The sequence below is a fragment of the Panicum virgatum genome, chromosome 3N (assembly GCF_016808335.1).
Source record: "Panicum virgatum strain AP13 chromosome 3N, P.virgatum_v5, whole genome shotgun sequence".
NCBI classification, from domain to species: Eukaryota; Viridiplantae; Streptophyta; class Magnoliopsida; order Poales; family Poaceae; genus Panicum; species Panicum virgatum.
Window position 1 is genome coordinate 22808168 of NC_053147.1, and position 22838 is coordinate 22831005.

Sequence of the window (22838 nt, forward strand, 5' to 3'; positions counted from 1 at the left end):
GTCGGTGTGGTGGTCGGCTTCATGGATGGCTCCGATCGTCGGCGACAAGGAAGACCGGGGATTCTTGCAAGGACCTAGATGTTATTTTCGTTTTTTTTTCAAGGTTGTCTTTGTAAAATGGATTGTAAACTACCAGTTTTATTATGAATGAAATTCCCGGTTCCTCTAAAAAAAATCTGATGCACTGCCCAGTTGCCCACCGTGGCCGTGCCTGGCTGTCAACTGTTACTGTAATCTGCAGTGCACGCAGGCATCAGCAGCAGTGGCGGCGTCCCCTGCACCTCTTGTACCGTTGCGCCGCCTTCCACTGTCGTGCCGGCGAGCGAAAGACTTCGCCGACAACACGCCGAGCCCTCTCGGGCGGCATACCAACCACCTACGGCCGGTCACCGCCTCACCGGTGCAAGGCGCGTTGCAAGAAGACGACGGCGTAGCTACTAGTACCTACTAGGGACGAAGCACAGGCGCGCTGGCCCAGCCCCTGGGGCCAGAGGGACGGAGGACGAAACGACGCGGCGTGGGGTGTGGGAGTGGGGCGCTCCCTCGCCGGCTCGTCGCGGAGCGCCGCCGCGAAGCCGAGCCACAGCGACCGCGCGCGGCGGCGTGCGTCCCGCTCCCTCCAAAGGCCCGGGCCCCGGGCCGAGGCGTCGTCGGCATGGGACCGGCGGACCGGGCCAAAGGAAGGCGGGCGACGCAGGAGAACCTGGCGCCGGCGCGCTGCCACACGGCCGCCGCTAGCTTGGGTCCCCGCCCCGCCCCACTCGTGCGCCATGCTGATCATCGCTGCTCTGCAATCATTCGCCCCATCTCTCTTTTGCCCCCATCCGGTCTTTGTTTGCTTCTCCCTTCCTTTTCCGCTGCCCAAGCAAGGAATTGACTCGGGAAGGTTAGGTCGGAGAGAACCCTTTCCGGTTTACCACTGTGCAGCGTGCACTCACTGCTGAATCATCTGATCTTGTACTCTTTTCCATCGCTCTCTCTTCCTCTCCCTGCTGGCAGCGGCCGGTTGCTTCTCACTTCTCAGTTCGTTGGTTTCTCGTCCGCTGACGCCTCCATGTTTCCTTTTGCGACCAAGCTTTTTCACTTCCGTTCGCGTACGGTTAACTCCTGTCATCTCCGCCAGCTCCCCCGTTCCGTTCCGGAGCTTGAATGCGTTCTCCGCGCGTCAGCGTCGTCGCCGTGGACCAACCAGATAGCTAATCGCCGTTCACCCGAGCAGCCACGCCAGCAAGCCTGACGCCTCGCGCTCGCCGCGCGGCGCTGCAGCCTGCAAGAGAGACTGAGAGGGAGACGACGCGCCGCTGAAAGCGAACCCGAATCCGCGACGCGGGCCCGGAGTCCCTGTCGCCAGGATCGGCCCGCGCGGTGGTGTCCCGTGCGTGTCCGGCCGTATGCACCCGCACCCACACGCGCGCGCGCCCCGGGCAGCCCCACAGCCCGGAGCGGGTTCGCTGGCTGGCCGCCGCCGCGGCCGCACGGGCGCCAGCCACCGCCTTCGGACGAGGCCCGCGCGCCTATCCGTCGCACGAGCGACATGCCACCTACCGGCGGCAACTTGCCGCGCCGTGGCACCGCGCGCCGTCCCTGTCCGCGATAGGGCTCTCGGTTTGACCGTCCACGTACGAAGACCGCGATGTCAGGGAGACCCGACGCGACGCGAGCGATACTCCCGGCGACGGGGCGGCCGGCCTGCTCGGGCCGAAGCTGGCCGTCACTGCGCCTGCGACCGTGAGGCTGTGACCACTGGGTCCATGGAAGCGTCGGCCACCGGTGTGCTGGAGTGGCCCGGCGGGCAGGGCGCCTGAGGCGCTACGCGGCCGTGCGCTCTGCGAGATGGGAAGATGGCGGCTGCTCGGCACTGCCGCCGCGTGCACGTACATGTTGACTTGGAGCCCCGGCCAAAGGCACGGGACAAGGTTCGAGCCTCGAGCACGGCGTGTTCATGTACGAACACGAGACCGTGGTGGCCACTGGCTTGGTAGGCGCCACGAGGGGGAAGACCCGGCCCGTACAACTTGTCACTCCCGGCATCAGTGGGGGGCTGCTGAATTTGTCTCTGTAATCGCCACTGGTTGATCTGTGGATCGATCTGGAGAATCTGTGTGTGTGTTCCTCGCCTGTGTTGCTTCTTGTATGAGTTGAAACCCACACCTAGTACGATGGGTCGCTTCTCCATTTTGGCACAAACTGTTGCATTTGTTATATTGTGATCTAAATTCTGAAGAAAAAAATGACCAACTTCCGACGGAGCGGAGCGGAGCGGAGGCTCATCGCCGGGAGGTTTGGGCCGGAGCGCAGCGGAGGAGGAAGTGGCCCATCGCAGAAGCCCAAGCAAGGGGGGTGCGGGGGGAGGGGAGCCCCTTGCGGTACGGTACATATACTCTAGATTAGAGTTTTACTCAACAGTTCATCATTTCTCTTGTAAGCCGCCGCTAGGCGTTGAAAACACACACTCGATATAATGAAGTTCTTGTTTGCTGGCGCCTGTGATTTTTACCCTTCGCATTGGAGGGGTTTTCCATATTAAATCTCGTGTCTTCCTGCGGTTTGATCTTTCGTTCTTTGTCGTTTGTTTCGCCGTCGCTTCTAATAGCATTTGTAGGCCTACTCCTACAGGATCCTGCGCACCGGTCGCTCGAGGCTCTCAGCGTATTTTCCAGTCCGCATGTCCTGCTCCTGCACATACGGTTTGTGCCTCCGCCGGGTCCAGGCTAGGCCGGAGGTAAGAGGCTCGAGACGTTGGTATCTTCCAGGCAGGGGGATGCATCGCGCGCACCAGCATTCACCCCACACAGGTACTACCAGCTGCAGGCCAGCAGTTTCGCTTCCATGCCATGGCATCTGCAGGCTGCAGCACGATGCACTGCGCGCAGTGCCGTGTCTCCTAGACTGATCGTAGGCTATGCAGCTCTCTACACCCAGATCAGTGCGCTAAAGAAATCTCACATGTCGAAAAGCTCTCACTAGACGCTGCGATTGGGCCTCGATTCACCTGGATTTATTACTTTCAGATTGCAATGATCGCCCAGATCTGTAGTAAGTAGTAACTGTAATAACTGGTGGTGTCTAGTGCAGCCTGCAGCTGTTCCGGTGTCTACTAGCTGGTGCTGTTCACGCGAGTGGCGCTCAAGAAAGCAAGTTCGCGCCGCGCACGCGACCGAGCACACGCCAGAGAGAAGAATCACGATCGCCGAGCAAGGAAAGAACCAAACCTTCCGCGGATCGAGCCAAGTTTTTTTTTCCTTACTTGTTTCTTATTGCAGCCATTAATATAATTAACAACGAGTCAAGAACTAATGCTAGTTAATCCGCGGCTGGAAATGGACGAGACGACGCATACTGATCGAGCATGCAGCCGGAGCACGACGCGGGTGACGACCTCATCCACGGCCGTCGGTCGTCGTCGTCTTCCGCTCACGGGTAGCCGCCGGCGGCGAGGCCCGCCCAGATCTGCTCGAACACCTCGACGATGAGGTCGTGGTGCTCGGCGGCGTTGAGGGCGAGGTAGCAGGCCAGCAGGTCCTCCAGGTCGGCCGCGTCGCGGATGCCCTTCTCCGCGATCATCTCCTCCATCGACTCGCGGAAGTCGCGCCTCGGGTCGGCCGACGCCTTCACCACCGCGAAGCTCTCGGCGAGCGGCGGCGGTGGCGCCTGCGTCTTCCGCGGCGACGCTGGCTTGCTCTTCCTGGACCTGGCGGACGCCAGCCGCGGGCTGTTGACGCGCGTCCTGAGGCGGCGGCCCGAGGAGACGGACGACCGCCTCGGGTGGCCCCTGCTGCCCTGTTCCGAGGCAGAGCTGGCTCTCGGCGTCGCGTCGCCACCGTCGACGTGCCTGTCCTTCAGTTCGTACCGGACCACCTCCCTCCTCGCCGGCTTGGTCACGATCGGCCGGAGCACCCGCTCGGCGGTGCCCTCGCCACGGAGGTCGATGACGATGTCCGTGTCCGAAGCGATCACCTTGGCGCCGCCGCTCAGGCTGCCCTCCGATGGCGCGGTCACCGCCGGCCTGTGGAGCTCCCCGACGCCCTCCTCGTCGTCATCGTCGCTGCCATCGCGCCCCACGTACATGTCCCGCCGGCGCGGGGGAGCGACGTGCGCCTCCGCGCCCAAAGCCTCCAGGTCGCGCCCAACCCTGACGGGCCCCACCCGGTGCCGCCTCCTGGAGGAGCAATAGGTCCGAGGATATTCCGGCTGGGGGAAGAGCTCGCGATCCTGCTCCGTGGCGGCGGCGGCCCTCGGCTGCGGGGCCGGGAGCTCCCGGTCCCGGGTGGGGTAGTAGTACGACGTCCTGTGCGGGAGCGCCGCGGACCCGCTCCTCGGGGACGGCGCGGACCTCGCTGCCCGCGGCGACGGCGACGGCGGCGGCAGCATTGCGCTGGCGACGCCGGCAGCGCCGGGAGGGTGGCCCCGCGCGCGGCGCATGTCGCGGAGCTTGTAGAACCAGGAGTTGGGCATCATGTCGGCGAGCCGGAACCTGCGCCGGCCCATGGCCCTGCCGCACTGGCGGAGAAGGATCTATGCGCTGGTACGAGGAGGAGGACTGCTTGGAGGGGCGAGGTGGAGCAGGGGAGGTGTGGCGTGGTGGCCGGGGACCAGAGCGAGAGCCAAGGCGGCTCAGGGCGGAGAGGCCGGGGATAAGTAGCGCGCCGCGCGCGGCTGCGAGCGAGCGCGGGGTGGGAAGCGTGGGACGTGAGGTTCTTTTTGTCCTTTCTATTCTCTCTGAACTGTGGGCCCCTCCCTGGCTGGGGTCCACCTTCGGCTCACGGAAGAGGCGAAGACTGTAGGCGGCGGTTACTCTTTTCCTTTACCCTTTGGCAAAAAAAAAAGGCAGTACCAAAGTATATCTACAAACTTAATGGCTACGAAATTGTTCATACAGGTTACGGGGTCGAACAAATGCAGTTACAACTTAATTACAAGTAGAGCACAATGCCAACTATAGTGTTAATAAAAAAATTTATAGTGACCAGTGGCTTATAGACAGAGATGTATCGGCGCAATGGCATGTCTATCATGAGATCGCACTTGTTTTAAAGCGCTAAAGATCCTATAGTGTTAATAAAAAAATTAATAGATCGCACTATATTAATTTTTTTTGTAGGGCTGTGCAAATATAGGTTTCTAATTTTCAAACGAATCCGGTTTTTAGTTTTAAATAAAATACTATTGTTGCATGCTTAATATAAGTTCTAAGCTTCATAACTAATCCTCTATTCCTATGGAGCTATGGGTACAAACGCTTCTCTAGCTTAGTCCGCCGTGAGTCATGTGAGTTGCGTGACTCACTGACTCGCGTCATGAAAGACCCAAATTTCGTTACGGTCTGCATCTGATTATCTTCTCTCAAACTCAGCCGGTAACTCCGTGATCAGAGCCCCAGATACACAACACAAGGGCATGCATTGTCGTGGTTGTTGACATCCGCATCCAAGCTTCAATGTCAGTGGATGGGACCAAAAGAGGCCACGTAAGGATGGGCCGGTAGACAATGGTTGTTGACGCAGCTTCAACGGTGGTTTTGCTTTGTCCATTCAGTTCGAACGGGTGGATGGATGAACGAGACCACGCAGCACCTAAGGATATGCTGTAGGCCTAACGATCGCATTGTCATCATGCGATTCGGCGGGCTCTTTCCAGCTTCTTTTGTTCTTTCTTCGGCAACACAAATGCCCTCGATGACTCTTTTTTTTTGTGCAGAGCAAGGAAAAGAGACCGTGGCCTTCTTACTAATGAGCACCTCGATCATTTCCTCTTGGAATTTTTAGGCTAGTCTCAGTGCACAGTTTCATAACGCAGTTACCAAAATAGAAAACTAGGCAATTGTGTCTATTGAGTTTCATGGGAATGGAACTTCTCTCTCATCCCATGAAACTCCCTCCTATCTCCTCATCATGAAACTCTCTATGAAATTCCTATCAAAACTGGCCTTAGCCACACATTTTCGCAATGTTGCGGGAATTTTCTTTCATTTCCTCGTTACTTTATTTTTTAGGTTCATCATAGAGGGTGATAACTCACATGAATCCCGCATTAGGTGTGCCATTATGACACAGCAATGTTTTGTTTCCTTGGCAATGAAATTCAATATTTTTTATTTTTTTGCGAGGGAAAAGAGCGCCTTCATTACAGTGATGAAGAAATACAATCAAGTTTGAGTAGCTCAGAAATACAAGAGGGAGCTTGTGATCTCCAAACAGCACTATGCGAAGTACACCTCGCTAAGCTAGCAAGCTCATGAGCCACTCTATTGCACTCTCTTCCTATTTTACTAACTTTTACCTCCGGAAGCAACAACATGCTGGCCTTTATCTCATTTATAATACCAGAGAAATGTGCTTTGTCCACCGTTGAGGTCTGCAATGCTTTCACAATATAAAGACAGTCAGACTCTAAGACAGCAGGCTTACTGATTCATTCCACTGCCACTTGAACTCCTTCAAAACATGCTGTAGCCTCAGCTTCCTCCACTGATGAGCACCTCTGTATGACCTTCCATGCTGTCAATAGAACCTGACCCGCATGGCCCCTGATGATCAAGCCGATGCTCACCTCCCCAGAATGTGCACTAAAGGCTGCATCCACATTTATTTTTACCCATCCTTGTATAGGTGGTTTCCAAATTGGCATTTCTTTTGTGTTTGTCTGATTTTCGTCGTCCCTCCTTGCTATTGCCAGGTACTAACTACCTGTGATTTTCCTTTTTCATTTTGATCTGCACTATGTCTTATACACAACAAGGAAGACCAGTAGTTTTTTACAAAACTCGCTGATGCCTCCACCGACGCCAAGCCCTTCCCATGCACTGCATCATTACGCAGGTGCCAGGATCTCCAAAAGCAGAAAAGAACCTGAGCTCTTGCTTCTGTATCTAGTTTATCCAATAGCAAAAGGAACCATTCTGGACCAGACCTTACCAGCATATCCTCCGATATCAACTCCCAATCCTTTCTAAGCTCATCATGAAGAGCTCTCGACTTTGTGCATGCAACCACTGCATGATAACTATCTTCCTCGCCTGTACCACACAAACGGCATGTACTATCAGATTCTAGATTTCTCCTCATCCTATTTTGCATGGTAGCCAGACCCTCGGTTGCTAGCTTCCAGGCAAAAAATTTTATCTTTTGAGGAACTGGGGTACTCCATAGAAGTTTCCAAACCCTTCTCCCTCCATCCATTGAACTACTGCTACTCGCCACTCCCTGTTGTTGTATGAAATCCCTGAGAGCTAGCTTGTAAGCACTCCGAACTGAGAAAAGACCACTTTTTGCAAAGTGCCATGCAAGGGAATCCTCAGTTGGTCTAGATGGAATTCTAATCTTCAACACTTCTTCTACATCATGATCATGAAAGATTTTCCTGACAAGATCCATGTCCCAATCCCGAACATCTCTACGCATGAGTTGGGATACCCAACGCAGACGACACCCTGTTCTTCGTCCCATTATTTTTAATAGAGAATCTTTGGGTATCCAATTATCCCTCCAAATCTGAATCTTATCGCCATTCCCCACTCGCCATATGATTCCTTTTTTTAGCAGCTCTAACCCAAACTCAATTCCCTTCCAGGAGGGTGATGAATCTGTAGGGAACACTGTATCAATCATTTCACCGTTTGGGAAGTACTTGGCTTTTAAAAGACGAGCGCACAGGCTGTCAGGATGTGCCACTAGCCTCCAAGCTTGTCTTGCTAACAGCGCCTGATTAAACAGTTTCATATCCCGAAAGCCCATACCTCCCATGTGCTTAGGCAACATCATCTTTTCCCATGCTATCCAATGTACTTTCCTACGATCTGGTTCGTCCCCCACCAAAAATTTCGGATCATTTTCATATACTCCTCGCAGTAACAAGATGGTTGCTTAAAAGTAGGTCCGACTAGTACGGACATATAACCCCAAAATTGTGTTCCTGTCGGAGACATGGCAAAGCGATGAACGATTTCGCAATCTAAAGTAAAGACTTGGTCTACGGAATTGTTTAACATCTAAAGGGAATGGAAAAGGAGGAGGATTGGGGCTCTTCTGGGATGAAAACCTGGACATAGAGCTACTCTCTATTGGGGAACATCACGTGGATGTGATGGTGAAGGAACAGGATAAGGACCTGAAATGGAGGGGTACTTTTGTGTATGGGGAACCAAGGGTGCAAGACCGACACTTGATGTGGGAGCGAATGCAAATGCTGAAAAATAAGTCCAGTGCATCCTGGATGATGATTGGGGATTTTAATGAAGTTATGTGGTCATTCGAGCACTTTTCCCATACTCAAAGAAGAGAGAAACAAATGGAGGACTTTAGAGAGGTTATGTCCCAGTGTGACCTTCATGACTTAGGCTTTTCAGGCCTGCCATGGACTTACAACAATAAGCAAGAAGGGGAAAGAAATGTTATAGTTCGTTTGGACCGTGTGGTTGCCTCCCCATCTTGGACAGACCTTTTCAGCGATGCCCAGGTGGTGCATTTGGTGTCCTCGAGGTCTGATCATTGCCCACTTTTACTAAAAGCAGAAGTTGCTACAAGAGAGAGAGAGAGAGGATCTAAACGGTGCTTCAGATATGAAATTATGTGAGAACGAATGGAGTCCTTGTCAGAGGTCATCAAACAAACATGGAATGAGGAGTTGCCGGCCCATAATTTGCAGGAACTATCCAGCAAACTCAAGTCAATGATGGGATCTTTGAGACAGTGGAGCAAGGAGCATTTTGGCTCAGTTACTAAAGAACTCGAACAAGCTAAGAAAGAGCTTGAACAACTACTGTTGCAGGATCCAGTGGGAAATCAGGTGGCAATTAAACATATACAATACAAGATGGATGAACTGTTGTACCGGGAAGAGATGATGTGGCTTCAAAGGTCCAGGATTTCCTGGCTACGGGAAGGAGATAGAAACACTAGTTTTTTCCATCGGAAGGCTGCTTGGCGTGCAAAGAAAAATAAAATAAGAAGACTGAAGGCAGAGGATAGTAGATATATTGAGAATAAAAAAGAGATGAAGGAAATGGCGACAACTTTCTTCAAAAATCTCTATACTCGAGATGATACTATAAGTCCAGAACCACTCCTTGACATGATCCATAATAAAGTCAACGATGACATATATTCACTTATAGACATAGTAACACAACAATAGTTCCCAAATAAAATGAAATAGCTAGAGTATGTGCTAGAAGAAAGGAAATTGTAGTCAAAAGTTTCAGATTTCTTTGTTTTTATTTTATCGGTATACTCACCCCCAATTTGTTTGGGCATGCAACAAAAAAATAACAATAAAGGCAACAACAAAAAATTATGTTAGTATCTTTATCTGAGTTGTAATCATGCGCTATAAAACACAAGTACATTTCAAAAAGAGAGTTAGCACAGTAAATCAGTTATATATCTCACAAGTATGGTTTGTAAATTGCAGTTCACATTATGTACTATACTCTGTGACACGGAACAACATGACATTCCCTTAGTTGTCATCTCTGTGCGGCCGTTGCTTAACAAAATCGAGCCACCGGACGTGGATCGCTAAGCTTGAACTCGGGGACAAGAACCATGGTGCGCGATAATAACACTAGAGGAAACTTTAAGGCATCTTCTTCTTTTTATATACCAAACTTGCACTTGTTTTTCTTTTTTGAATCAATGCACTTGTTTTTCTATGTTGCATTCTGAGTCGGATAGTGTAACAGTGGTTACTATTTAGAAAAGAACCGTATTACACTCTAGTGTGCTAGATGTTTCATAACACAGTTGCCAAAATAGAAAACTAGGCAATAGAGTTTCATGAGAATGGAACTTCTCTCTCATCCCATGAAACTCCCTCATATCTCCTCATCATGAAACTCCTATCAAGACTGGCCTTAGCCACACATTTTCGCAATGTTGCTGGAATTTTCTTTCATTTCCTCATTACTTTATGTTTTAGGTTCATCATAGAGGGTGATAACGCACATGAATCTCGCATTAGGTGTGGCACTATGACACAATAGTGTTTTGTTTCCTTGGCAATGAAATTCAATATATTTTTATTATTCACTTATAGACATAGTAACACAACAATAGTTCCCAAATAAAATGAAATAGCTAGAGTATGTGCTAGAAGAAAGGAAATTGTAGTAAAAAATTTCAGATTTCTTTGTTTTTGTTTTATAGGTATAGTCACCCCCAATTTGTTTGGGCGTGTAACAAAAAAATAACAATAAAGGCAACAAAAACAAATTATGTTAATATCTTTATCTGAGTTGTAATCCTGCGCTATAAAACACAATTACATTTCAAAAAGAGAGTTAGCACAGTAAATTAGTTATACATCTCACAAGTCCGGTTGGTAATTTGCAATTCACATTACGTACTATACTCTGTGACATGGAACAACATGACATTCCCTTAGTTGTCATCTCCGTGCGGCCGTTGCTTAATAAAATCGAGCCACCGGATGTGGATCGCTAAGCTTGAACTCGGGGACAAGAACCCTGGTGCGCGATAATAACACTAGAGGAAACTTTAATGCATCTTCTTCTTTTTATATACAAACTTGCACTTGTTTTTCTTTTTTTGAATCAATGCACTTGTTTTTCTAGCTACGTCGCATTCTGAGTCGGATAGTGTAACAGTGGTTACTATTTAGAAAAGAACTGTGTTACACTCCAGCGTGCTAGATGTCACGATTTGGATTGTAAATCTGTTTTAACTCACATAGCCGTTTCAACTCCCTCGAAACATTTGTTTTAAGTTCAGATTCAGCGCACTACTCAACAGGTTTGTGAGGACTACGTACTCCTCCTATGTGACTGAGGCTGAGGCATATACTGACATTTTTGTTCAGAAGAAAGACAACGAGACAAGACGCGTTCAGGTCAAATGCATCCGGAGTCAAGAGACACGGGGGTCCATGGAGCCCGGATTTCATCCAGCCCCCGGCCTGGTCAGGCCGTCGCTCTCAACACCCGCAAAGCAAAGAAAGCCAAGCGCCGGCCGCAGTCACCTCGCCGGCGGGCCTCAACTCCACGCGATCCTTCCTTGTCTGCGCGCGCGCCTACCCTGTCCGGCCTCCGCTTCCGTGCGCCGATCGGACCCGACGGCTCGCCGCTCACGAGCCAGCAGTCGCGTTAGGGAATGGGACCGTATCGATCGCCTGTCCATCGGTGATCGATCCATGAGTCATGGACCAAGACAAATCGAAGGTGCCCGTCGTGGCCTCGCGGGCGGTGGTGTGGACTGTGGTGGAGTGGCCGAGTGGGTGGTGCACGGCTCGGGCATCGATCGATCTGCAGGCCGGGACGGCATGCAAACAACGACGCATGGGTCCGGATCGGATCGGACCGGTCTGCCGGGTTACGTCAGACGGGACGGCGCGCGAGGCCGCGGGGGGGACGACGACGAGGACCGCCCGGCCGCGACGCCCACGCACGCACGCCAGAGGCCAGAGACCCGCATGGTTTTCCGTGAGCGAAGCTCCAGCCTCCAGGCCGCCGATCGATCCCGTGAAATCTCCCGGCCGGGTGCCGACGTTCATGGCCGCCGGGCGGCGGAGCTAGCTTGGGTTACGGCGGGGTGGTGCATGCGCGGCGTGGCCCGTACGTGCCTGGTGGCTCGATCGGCACGGCCTCGTGTACGTCTCCCGCCGCTAGCTTAGCCTGTGCTGCGCCGTGTCTGACGCGCGCCCCACTTCTCGTGGCGCGACGTGGCCTCGCGGCGCCGCTAGCAGCGTGCCGTGCCAGTCGCGTGACGAGGCCACGAGGGCGATGTGTCTACGTACGTACGTATAGCGGCGGGTCGTGCGTGGGCGTGAGTGAGGACGAAGGGCGCGCGCTGGACCTGGGCGACGTGCGTCAGGGCTCGGTCAAGGCACGGCAGCATTTGCTCTGGTATAGAATTGCTCACAGAGGAACAGACCGATCGGACGGAGGAAGGAAACTGGCGAGCGAGGTGATGTCACGCTGAACGCGTATTTGTAGCGTAAAGGAGATGAAGGAGGACGCATGAAATGACGAGCCTGTGGCAAATACATTCAGATTTCACCGGACGCTGTTCAACTACTTCGTCAGTCCATATATACTTCCATACCATGCAAAGTACTGAAAGTAGTAAGGAAGCTGTAGCATGTGTTTTATTATGGAAGGAGGGGTGTTTGTATACATCATCATCCATCGGGGCGTGTTCGGTTTTTTTTTTCAAGAACTTGTTTGAATAAGTATTTTGTTAAAAAGAAAAGGTGGAGTTTTATAATCGCTCTGTGTTGGCTGGCTGTGGTTGGCGGCTGGTGCTGATTTATTGTGAGAAATAAGTACTGCTGGTTAGTTGGTGGCTGATGCTGATTTGGTATGAGAGATAAGTACTGCTGTCTGGTTGGCTGACAAACTAGCAAAATGCATCCTGAGCCCATTGGTGACACTACTTTGTGCAGGAGAACAGGACGAGTACTTCTCTGACAAGTTCAGTTCCTACATGAAAATCTAAATGGAAAGAACGAAAAAAAAAAGATTAACGCCATGCACCAGACACACACACACGAATGGGAAATCAGAGAAGGTAGGCCCAGCACGCGTGCATGCCCTGTCATGCGACTTAGCAAGTTGCCGCTAAGTATCACCCGTGCGCACGCACGCTTGCAAGGCCTAGCTACGAAAGGGTTGACAAGGACTCGTCTCCGTCTTGGGCAACCGGCGCCGATCACTTTTTGACGAGAGGCCGCTCCGTTTCCGGGTTCCGGCCAGGCAGTTCGGAGCCCTAGCTACTTAGCTAGTGGCGTAGGTTAGGCAACAACTGAAAGATTCTTGACCTGCCTGTTCTCCTGCATCATCCATCCGGTGTCGTGGCAGTAGGCCAAGGCTTCTGCTAGAAATGGACCAGACACGCGGACTCCTCGGGCGGCGATCCGATCCGAGCAGCGCAAGGTGCAGCGCGCACATGCCATGGTACAATGGGATCAGGTCGTGATCGCTGTCGGGGTGATTGTGCTCGTATCGATCGGGGGCATGCACCGGAGCGGAAACTCGTGCCACTGCCTTGTTGCTTCGTTTTTAGGCTGCAGTTGATCTGTATGTTTCGGTAGGCACCGAAGCTCACGTTCATGGGAGGGAACTAGACTCGCCTGATTCACCTGGTTAGCTGCTGATCGTCTCAGCTGTAAGCTTCACGCGGCGAAGCACTGCAGAAATTCTCATGAACGGAGGGAGTATGCTACCTACTAGTGGCAGTGATAAAGAGGTAGCGCACTTCGACCCATTTTGGGCTAGAAAGTGTAGGTCCACAATAGTTGGGCTACAAGTCTCTCCTCTGTGATTCGGGCCAGTTTTCTCTGCACACACATGGGCCTCCAATAACCTACAAGGGCTTTTTTTTTTTGAAAAGCACCTACAAGGGCTTTAGGGTTGGTCGTGCTAAGCGTTTGGGCCTGCTCGCCAGCCCAACTCCCTTTTCCCTCAACCACCAGTTTCATGCCACTCCGTTGGCACCTGGCGGTTCGGCTGCTGCCTGCTGCTGTGTTGCCATTGCGTGGTTCAGCGGGGCGGCGTCCACAAGTTAACAGCTGCAGTCCGAAAATATTACAAAGACGACAGTCACTCAAACCATCATATAAGATGGAATACTTTTAAATTGCTAGAACAAAGATGCAGTAAAATTTTGATTTGGATATTCGGTTTTGGAAAATATGGATACCTTGACTGCTAGTCACACGTGTTCATCTCTTAATAATCCTACGATGAGTGACAAAAGATGTGGTTCCTATTGATATACTCCCACCGTTACAAGTTGTAACTATTCCATCTTTCTTGAAGAATAAAATATTTCAAGATGACCAAGTTTATATAAGGGTCAAGTTGGTCCCGGCCCTTAACTTTCAAAAAGACCAATTCGATACCTCAACTTTTGTTTTTAGATCAAATTTGTCCCTATACTATTGTGATGCTCCATAATACCATGAGATAGATGCGAAAGTCATTTTTACCCTTAGCTCCTTCTCATATACTAAATTTCCATTATTGTATAGTTGTAATTAATCAATAATAGGTCACAATAGATCTATTATTCTGTTCACTAGTTTGATATCTCTTGTATTTGTTGAAATGCTCTTTCGTATTTAATTTAGTCTAACATCATATAAAAATATCAAGCACGTGTTTGATTAACTTATTACACCAATGCTAAACATGCAAATTATGAAGGAGGGAAAATAGCCAAGAGTAAAGATGACTTTTTTTAGCATTAGTCTCATGGTAATATGGAGCATTACATTAGTATAAGGACAAATTTGACCTAAAAACAAAAGTTGAGGGACCAAATTGGTCTTTTTGAAAGTTGAGGGACCAACTTGACCCTTGAAGCAAAGTTGAAGGACCAAAGTGCCTATTTTGTCTTTATATAAAAATTACTGATATTTATGATACCAAATAAGTATCATTAGATTTTTATAAAAATATATTTTTATAGTATATCTATTGGGTGCTATAAATTTTTGTAATTATTTCTGTAATTTGGTCAAACATAAATTAGTTTGACTTATCAAAAAAGTTGGAATGACTTATAATTCGAAATAGAGGTAATAAGCATCTCCAAGAGCTTTTCTAAAATCTACTCTCTAAATTATCATTTGGAGAGTTATTTGAGTGAAAATTGTTTTCCATATCTTTGTCTTTTCCAATAGCTCTTCTATCTATATCTTATTTGTAGTCCAAAGAGCCATCCTTACTGTTCATATTTGGCTAACATGAAATCTGGAATAGAAGATATCTATCTTTGGATATCATTTGAAGAACCTGTTGGGGGGCAAATTTTTCATCAAAATATCTATTTCTATAAATTAGAGAAGAATAAATAGTCTCTGGGAGATGCTCAACAGTAAATAAGTGAGTATATCTTCGTCTAATTTTAGAGTATGTAGGGGCGAAAACTGTTGGAAGCCGCCGGCTCATGGCAACCATTTACCTGCTTCTCTACCTTTGATTTCTGTCTTTCACCCATGTGGTGCACGTGGATGTGGATAGCCGGCGATCTGAACTTGACATAGAAATAACATATGACATGTATATGGAGAGAGTATAATGTACACAATTCTCACGTTTGATTCTGACAAGGCAAATCACTCTATGTGCTTTTATTGTCCTTAATAGGTTACGTTATTAGGTCGCTTGGTGGGTCTTTGCGGGTTGGTGAGGTCTTTTCTTTTGTTCTATAGTAGTCGTTCTGTCGGTTCTATGGCCGTTTGTTTTCATTGCCCTTTCTTCAATTTTTTCTCTATTATTGTTAGTCTTTTGTGTGCTTGTGTCGGTCAACTCCAGTTTGACCAGCATCAAGTTATGTCTGTAATCTGCTTTCTCTTAATGAAATACGTGCTAAGGCATGTTCGGAAAAAAAATAGCTTACATTATCTTTTTTTTAAAAAAATATAGACGAAAAGAAATGAACATGTGCAGGACAGCACCTTGTAGCCATGCATGTATAGGTGTCACTGTGTGGCGTCTTATCCCGTGAGCCGATTAAGAAAAGGCCAAACCAACACGTTTTACATGCATGTAGCCATATGTAGGTAGGCGTCAGTGCCAGCCTGGTCAGTGCAACTGATAATCCGACCTCTTTTTGTGACGAGACGAAAGAACCAAGGAATCAGTTGACATTTCTGTGGTGATATATTTCCGTCCCACTCACCTTTCCAAAAAATAAAGAGTGGCACTGTTCTCGGCTCCTCCGATCCCAGTAGGCAGTACTGATTTTGAACGGATCCATTGGGCCAGGCCGTTGCCCTTTCTGCTCGCTCCGTCAGATTCCTCCTCCAGAAATGGCTGAACCCGTCTGCATGCTTCTCGACGAGAGCGCACGTGGCCATCCGGTTGCCCATTTCGGCACGCGCTGGTTACCAAAAAGAAAAAACACTTGCTCATTTCGGCTCCTGCTCTCTCAGCTCCGGAACAGAAAACACACCGTGCCTAGAGCAGGCCACTCGCCGACCTGCCTGCACAGTTTAATTCGCCTTGTTACGCAAGGGAAGCCATCGATAGGATACCGGCCGGCTCGTGAAACTAAGGCCCTTTCCCAAAAAAATTTATATAGTACTCGTCATATTGAATCTTCAGACATATGTATATAGCATTAAATACAACTAATTACACAGTCTAACTAATTAGCACGAGCTGAATCTTTTAAGTCTAATTAGTCTATAATTAGATATTATTTATCAATGAAATGTGCTATAGTATCAAAATCCAAACTTTTTCACCAGCTAAACACACCCTAATTTTCTTTAGACAAACCAGTTTGATTTCTTGGAGTCTCTGCTTAAATATTACTTGTAGTCTTCTTTTTTTTAAAAAAAAGAAAATATCATCAAGTCTTTTGAAGAAGCAACACTGGTACAGACGAGGTGGCAGATGTTACGTACGCCGGAGGAGCCCCGAGGAGTCTGGACACGAGCGCCGTGCGAACATCCGGGTCACAGGTTACGTCCGAAGTCCGAACGCAAGCAAGCTGCCCAGCCTTCGTCAACCCGACGCGCACGCACACCACCGGTTACGTGGTAAGCTGTCGAAGCAAGTTCTAACCTGCGAGCGCGTAAGCGTAAGCGCACGGGTAGCGCTTCCGTCGAAGGAAACTCAGACGCACCGGCTGACACAGCAGGCGACAGCGTCGCCCGTCACCCCCAATCCCGTAGCCGGCGCCCGGCAGCCAGCGCAGAGCGCCTGGATCTCGAGCCAAACACGTCGCCGAACCAAAAAAAAAAAATCTGCAGAACTATGCGCATATCTTACTATCTCTTGGTTGAAAAAGGAGAAAAAAAATATAAGGAGGGGTATCTCTGCTTTTCTCAAAGGGGACGGCAAGGATGGCGTCAAGCTACGCAAACGCGGCGAAGATATGCGCATCCTGGCTGGCAGCCTGGCAGGGACGCAAAGCGGCGGCCTTTCCGCCCCAAAGCCGGTGACCGCGAGCTGGGTCTGCGGCTCTGCGCCCGTAGCCTCTCTCGCCAAGCATTTCCAGCCGGGCAACGGATTCCGTTCGGCACAGTGCAGTCCCCTCTTCCTTCTCCTTTCCTCACCCGAACGGACGGCTGGCTGGCAGTTCTGTCCCCCGGCACCGGCAGCGCAGCCGCGGAGAACCTGCCAGCCTGGTTGCAATCATCATCTACGCAATGATTGGGGAGGACCGGAGGAAGCTGTCTGCGTTCGTACAAAGTTGGAGTCTTGGAGAGCAACCCCTAGTTAATCGCGCTCTATAGGAAGGAGCGATCAGGATAAGAACAGCATAACAGGGGCGCAGAAGTCACTGAACAAGCTGGATTACAAAGTGTTTTGTTTCTTTCTCTGTATTTCTGTGACGAGAAAATGTGTAACAATGTTTGCAGGAAAAAAAGAGAGAGGACAAGAACGTTTTGTATTTACAGTTGATCAGTTACTCACTGCCCGCACTACGGACCAAAGAATCGTGAAGGCCTTGATGGCCAGGAACAAATTTTGTACAGGAATCATGGTACCTAAAAATATTGTTGCTTTCTTTTTTTTTGGAGTTTCTGCTAAGAATCGTGTAGTGGAATTCACGACGCCATCGTGAGCGCCGGCGCGGCGTCGGAGGTGGGGCACTCGGTGGTGCTCTGCTCCGCGCTGGCGGCGGCGGCCCACCGCCGGCACGCCCTGCCGAGCGACGCGGCCTTGAGGCGCGCGCGGTCGGTGCCGGTGCCCAGCAGCTCCCAGATGGCCCACTCCACGCCGGGGACCGCCATCACCTGCGCCGCCGCCTTGGCGCCCGCGCGCCGGCACAGCAGCACCAGCGCGGCCGCCGCGCACTCCCGCGACCACTCCGTGCCGCGCCGCATCTCGGCCACCAGGCGCGCCACGGCGCCGTCGAGCGCCACGATCGCCTCCGCGCCGCCGCGCTTGGCCAGCGACGCCAGCACCGCCGCGGCGGCCTCGGCCTCGCCGACCGCCGACACCGCCGCCTCCGCGGCGCCGGCCTCCACGAGCCTCCCGACGTTCTCCCGCTCCCCGGACAGGGACAGCAGCGCGGCGAGCGCGTCCTTCTTGGTGCTGGAGGGCCCCGTGCGCGCGAGCTGCACGACGCTCTCGACGACGAGCGGGTTCCGGCCCAGCCGGCGGCGGTACGCGTGGACGGCCGCCAGGCTCAGCACGGTGGCCGCGGCGTTCTCCTTGGCCCGCCACGACGCGCTGGAGCCCATCACGTGGCACAGCGCGTCCACGGCGCCCTCAGCGTGCATGATGCGCTTCTTATTGGCCTCCAGGATGGAGAGGTTGAGCATCGCCGTCACGGCGTTGAGCTGGAGCGCCGAGTCCTCGGAGCGGAGCAGCGGCACCAGGAGCGCGGCGGCGCCTGCCTCCCCGATGAACGCGCGGTTGTCGGACCCGGACTTGGCCAGCTGCCGGATCTCGTACACCACGCGCTTGGTCGCCTCGGGGGAGAAGGATGCCGACAGCTTCTTCACGAGAAACGACGCGGTCATCCGCGCCGCCTCCAGCGCGGCCTTGTTCGCGGCCACCACCGGCGCCGGCTCGGCCTTCCCAGCCTCGGCGACCTCCACGGCGACGCCGTTCTCCCGGCACCACCGAACGATCAAGTTCTTGAGCGCCTTGTTAGGCACAAGCTCCAGATCCGCCAGCACCTGCCCGGTCTTCGGGCACGTGGACTTGCCGGAGCCGAACCACCGCGTGATGGACTCGCGGTCGTACGTCTGGCCGCTGGAAGCCACGACGGGATCGCGCATGAGCTCGAGGGAGATGGGGCACCGGAAGTCCAGCGGCGGCGACGGGGGCTCGGCGCCGTCGTCGTCGGGATCCACCTTGGAGTCCACGGTCCACGGCGTGGCGGCGCTGAAGAGCACGCACTTGGCGTAGCGGAGGAGGCCGACGAGCGCGATCATCGACGACGTCCACCTCTCGGCGACGCAGTCGCCGATCTCCCGCTCCAGGGTCTCGATCTCGTCGCTGCAGCTGGCCGGGTCGTTGATGCCCACCTCCTCGAGGATGCCCTCGAGCCGCTCCCGCTCGGGCACGATCTCCCGCTCCACCTCGTGGATCAGCGCGAGCACGGCCGCCCTGAGCCCCAGCTCCGCGGCCGCCGCGCGGCGGCACTGGCGCGACGCGAGCGCGAGCAGGTCCGCCACGTCGTCGGCGAGCCCGAGGTCGGCCACGGGGAGCAGGTCGAGCAGCGTGGCGAGGTCGTGCTGCAGCTCCCCGGCGCGCGCGGCCACCTCGTCCGACTGCAGCAGCAGCCGCGTGCGGCTGCGCGCCGCGCAGTCCGCCACCAGCGCCTTGAACCGCTGCAGCACGAGCAGGACCTCCCGCAGGCAGAGCGACGCCGAGCGCGGCAGCAGCAGCAGCGGCCCCGCGGCCGCGCCGCCGAACAGCAGCAGGTCGTCGGAGACGGCTGCGAGCAGCCGCGCCCGCCTGGCCACCGCCGCGAAGACCGGCCGCAGGAACGGCGCCGGCGCCTCCGCCGCCGAGAGGTCCCGCGCCAGGCCGTGCAGGGAGCGCAGCACCTCCCCGTCGGGCGCCGACGAGGAGTAGGGGGACGACGGCCACTCGTCGATCGCCGCGCCGCTAGCCATTGCTGCTGCTGTCGCTGTAATAAGCCTTTGTGACGATGCGATGCAATCCAATTCCAATCGCAATCCGAAGCGAAGGCAGTTAGCAAACACGAATGGATGAACGAGCTGAGATGAGATGAGTTGAGCTGAGAAGAGAAGAGAATGGGCAGTTGGACACGGAGCGGGAGGGCGTGGTGGTGGGGCGGCATATATACGGGCCGGCCGGGTGGCCGGCGTGGGGGCCGGTAGGCGCGTTGAGTTGTGCGCGAGCTGGGGTTGAAGAGGCCGGAAATCGAGCGGAAATCCCCCTGACTTTTGTGGCCCGTGATGGTGTTGATGGTCACCCATGTCGTGGCATGTGCGTTTTTTCAATTGCTGCCGCTCTCTATTTGTTTTTTTTTGAGCAGGAACGGTTTGAAGGAGATGTTGTCAACCGCTGACCACTCGGCCTGCCCAAAGGGGGAGAAAAACGCTGACCGCTGATCGTGGTCGATGGACGGCCGGATCGGATCGGCTGGTACGTTGGTGACTCGGCTTGGGCCCTGGCAGTTGAGGATAAGTAGAGAAAATGGTTGGTGGTAACCGGTAACCGGTTTGATCGGATCGCGTCCATGGTCTCGTTGCAGGCCCGGGATAAGAAACGGAAAGCTTCCAAGCTTGTGTCGCGCTTGCATTTGCATATGCTGCGCAGTGAAGGAGGACACAGTCGTGCTTATCCTCGATCGTGCGAGGACAGTTTCCTGCAGGCTATTCGTCTTCAGCAGACGCACACTGCACTACCCAGTCCTCGCAGCCGCTCATTTCCCCTATATGGAATTTGGAAACCGATCCAATATGATGCCAGGGCCGGCTCTTGGAAGAAGGGGGTTTACGCACGTGTCCTTTCCCTCTTGGTCTGCAACCACGTCGTCGCACTCGCACCGAATGGCGAAGCATAGCTCATGGGCTACCCTCCGCTTCCGCGGAGGGCACATGGCAGCTTGTAATGCTCTGATGGAGAACGAACACCCAACGACAACTGTGGCTGGACGGAAACCAATGCCGAACCAAGTAGACAATAAGCACTGCTACGGGCAACGGGGCGCTGCCCAGCTGGCGCTCACTGTAGCTACCCCAAACGGAAATACGAGGCAGTACGCGAGCCAAGACGGGCAAGAGCCGCATGTGGCAGCGACGTACGGGGGGTGCATCCACGTTCACGTCGTCGGAGATCGCTGGCCAAATTTTTAACAGCTGGCCGTGCCGGATCCTCAAGGAGACATTCAGGATTGCCCCCAGCACGTACGTACGTGCGCCGGACGCTGCAGCTGCCCGTGCGAGTCCGGCGAGAATAAACTAAGCGACCTGCCGGTGCAGCGGCGCCGGATCCCGAGCAGTGCGCGGTGACCGGTCAAACCTTGGGCGGTAAAAGAACCATTTGACAGGCCGAAAGTATTACAGCACCAGACGAGTAGCTTAGGCAGGTTTACCAAGTTCCCCGGCGGGGCGGCCGATCCGGCTAGACACGCAACAGAGAATAAAGATTAGCCTTTCAATTCTGTTAAGATAAAGAAAAGAAATGCGCGATTAGGCGCAGGTGTCCGCTCCCGGAGCCACACGCACGTCCCGGTTAACAAATCCATGTTGCGTTTGACCCGATCCCCGTCCCGATCAGATCCAGTGATGAGACGCGAGCCGACCTGAGGCGCGGTAGCACGCCACGTGGCAGCCGCGGGGATTTTTGACTGGCCGTTGACAACATCGCCGGCCGGCCGACCGGCCGTGAGAGGCCGAGTGGTGGCAGGCAAATCTCCAGCTAACGCGAGTTCGCGTGGACGGCCGGGGAAAGAGAAAGCGGGAAAAGCAGCCGGGCGCCCTCGGCACGACGGGGCCGCGGCGCGCCGACCCGTCGACGTGGAGGCAGCGCCGTCCAGAGCCTTCTCCCACCCCCCGAAGCTCCAGGTAAAAGCGACGGCCGCGACTCAAGCCGGCGACCTCGCCCTTGCCTCGGCGTGCCCGCGCCGCGCGTGGGCCGGTGACGGCGCGGCGCCGCAATCGGGACAGTTACTGCGCGCGGACGAGGAAGGGAAAAATCCCGTGGCGCGTGCGCACGTAGCGTGACGCCCAGGATGATCTCCCGCGGGTTCGTTTTCTTCTAGAATGATCTAGGATTGCTGCGGCCGCCCGGCAGGGGTTGGTTTCCTGGGCTTCCCTGTAGGTGTAGCGCTAGCGATCGACCCATCGTCCGTGAGCAGTCGCTGCGGGGCGAGAGCCGAGAGCGACGGCGGCGACGGCGAAGCGGTTGGCCTGTGCGTGTGGGGGACTGGAGGGCCAGCCGGCCAGGGCCGGCGCTGACGAATTGAACGCGGCGGCCGGGGCCGGCTCCGTGTCCACGCCCCCCGCCGGATGATTGGTAAAACGGAGGACCGTACCGAGTACCGTGTGCTTGTTGATGAATCCTTTTTCAACAAGGTGGAGGAGGAGTCGTGGACCCCGGCCCTGTTGGAGATGTGCGTGTGTCACTAGCGAGAGCGACGTCCCCCTGGCTGCACCTTGGAGCATAGAGCAGCTTACGAGAGTAGTAACGTTCATATTACATACTGGACCCACAGGCCTGCCCAGCCCAGTGGGCTGATGCCGTGATGCGAGTGTGACACTGACGTTGATGCGGTCCATTTTCGGTCCGAAATTGGGGCAACAAGCCAATAAGGGAAGCAAAGTGCGCTGTGGTGCTTACCGTCCAGAAGACCACTAACATCAAAATAGACGGCATAATAATTCTCATCTACTCCTCCGTTTAATCACATCATACTTTATCATGCTTCTTTGTTCCAAGTAAAACTCCTCTAATTTTGATCAAGGCATATAGAAAAGGCATCAAAATCTCATCAAATCCAGCAAACCACCGACAACTATGGCGAACGGGCCTCTACCTGAATTGATTAGGTGGTTCCAGTTGAGGTTTCAGGTTTAACTCTCCATAGGAGCAAATTTCAGACTAGATTAAAAAAAGTCACCAGCGCTGACATACCCAAAGTTCGGGAGGGTTTCACGACCGAAAGCCGGTTGTTTTCTCTTGATGAAATATGGTGAGACCGTCATACCCCTCCGATCGAGTTTTTTAAAGTATGGCGCGATAATGCACTGTATTTGCTTTGGTATTGTGCATGTTTTATTATATCTTTTTATAAATTTGGTTAAAATAAGATAAAACAGTGACTTAGGATAAAACAAAAGCTATAATTTTAATGGAGGAAGAAGTACAGTATGTCGACCAGTTATAAGTTTGCTCACATCAAATTCATGTTTGTATTGTGCCGAGAGAACGCCATGTGATG

The 22838-nt window shown here is 52.9% G+C and overlaps 2 protein-coding genes across 2 annotated transcripts; both read right to left on the minus strand.

The window, feature by feature from the left end:
• Nucleotides 1-3220: 3220 nt before the first annotated feature.
• LOC120665159 (transcription repressor OFP1-like) lies at nt 3221-4624 on the minus strand. The gene has a single exon (XM_039944617.1). The coding sequence runs from the start codon at nt 4486-4488 to the stop codon at nt 3415-3417; it is 1074 nt and encodes a 357-aa protein (XP_039800551.1). The 5' UTR covers nt 4489-4624; the 3' UTR covers nt 3221-3414.
• A 12649-nt stretch (nt 4625-17273) lies between these two features.
• LOC120665160 (U-box domain-containing protein 16-like) lies at nt 17274-19757 on the minus strand. Its single transcript, XM_039944619.1, has one exon. It carries the CDS (start codon nt 19540-19542, stop codon nt 17518-17520), a length of 2025 nt encoding a protein of 674 aa, XP_039800553.1. The 5' UTR covers nt 19543-19757; the 3' UTR covers nt 17274-17517.
• Between the last annotated feature and the right edge of the window lie 3081 nt (nt 19758-22838).

Excerpts from the sequence above, each read along its gene's own strand:
- LOC120665159 (XM_039944617.1), bottom strand. The coding sequence starts at position 4,488 with ATGGGCCGGCGCAGGTTCCGGCTCGCCGACATGATGCCCAACTCCTGG.
- LOC120665160 (XM_039944619.1), bottom strand. The coding sequence starts at position 19,542 with ATGGCTAGCGGCGCGGCGATCGACGAGTGGCCGTCGTCCCCCTACTCC.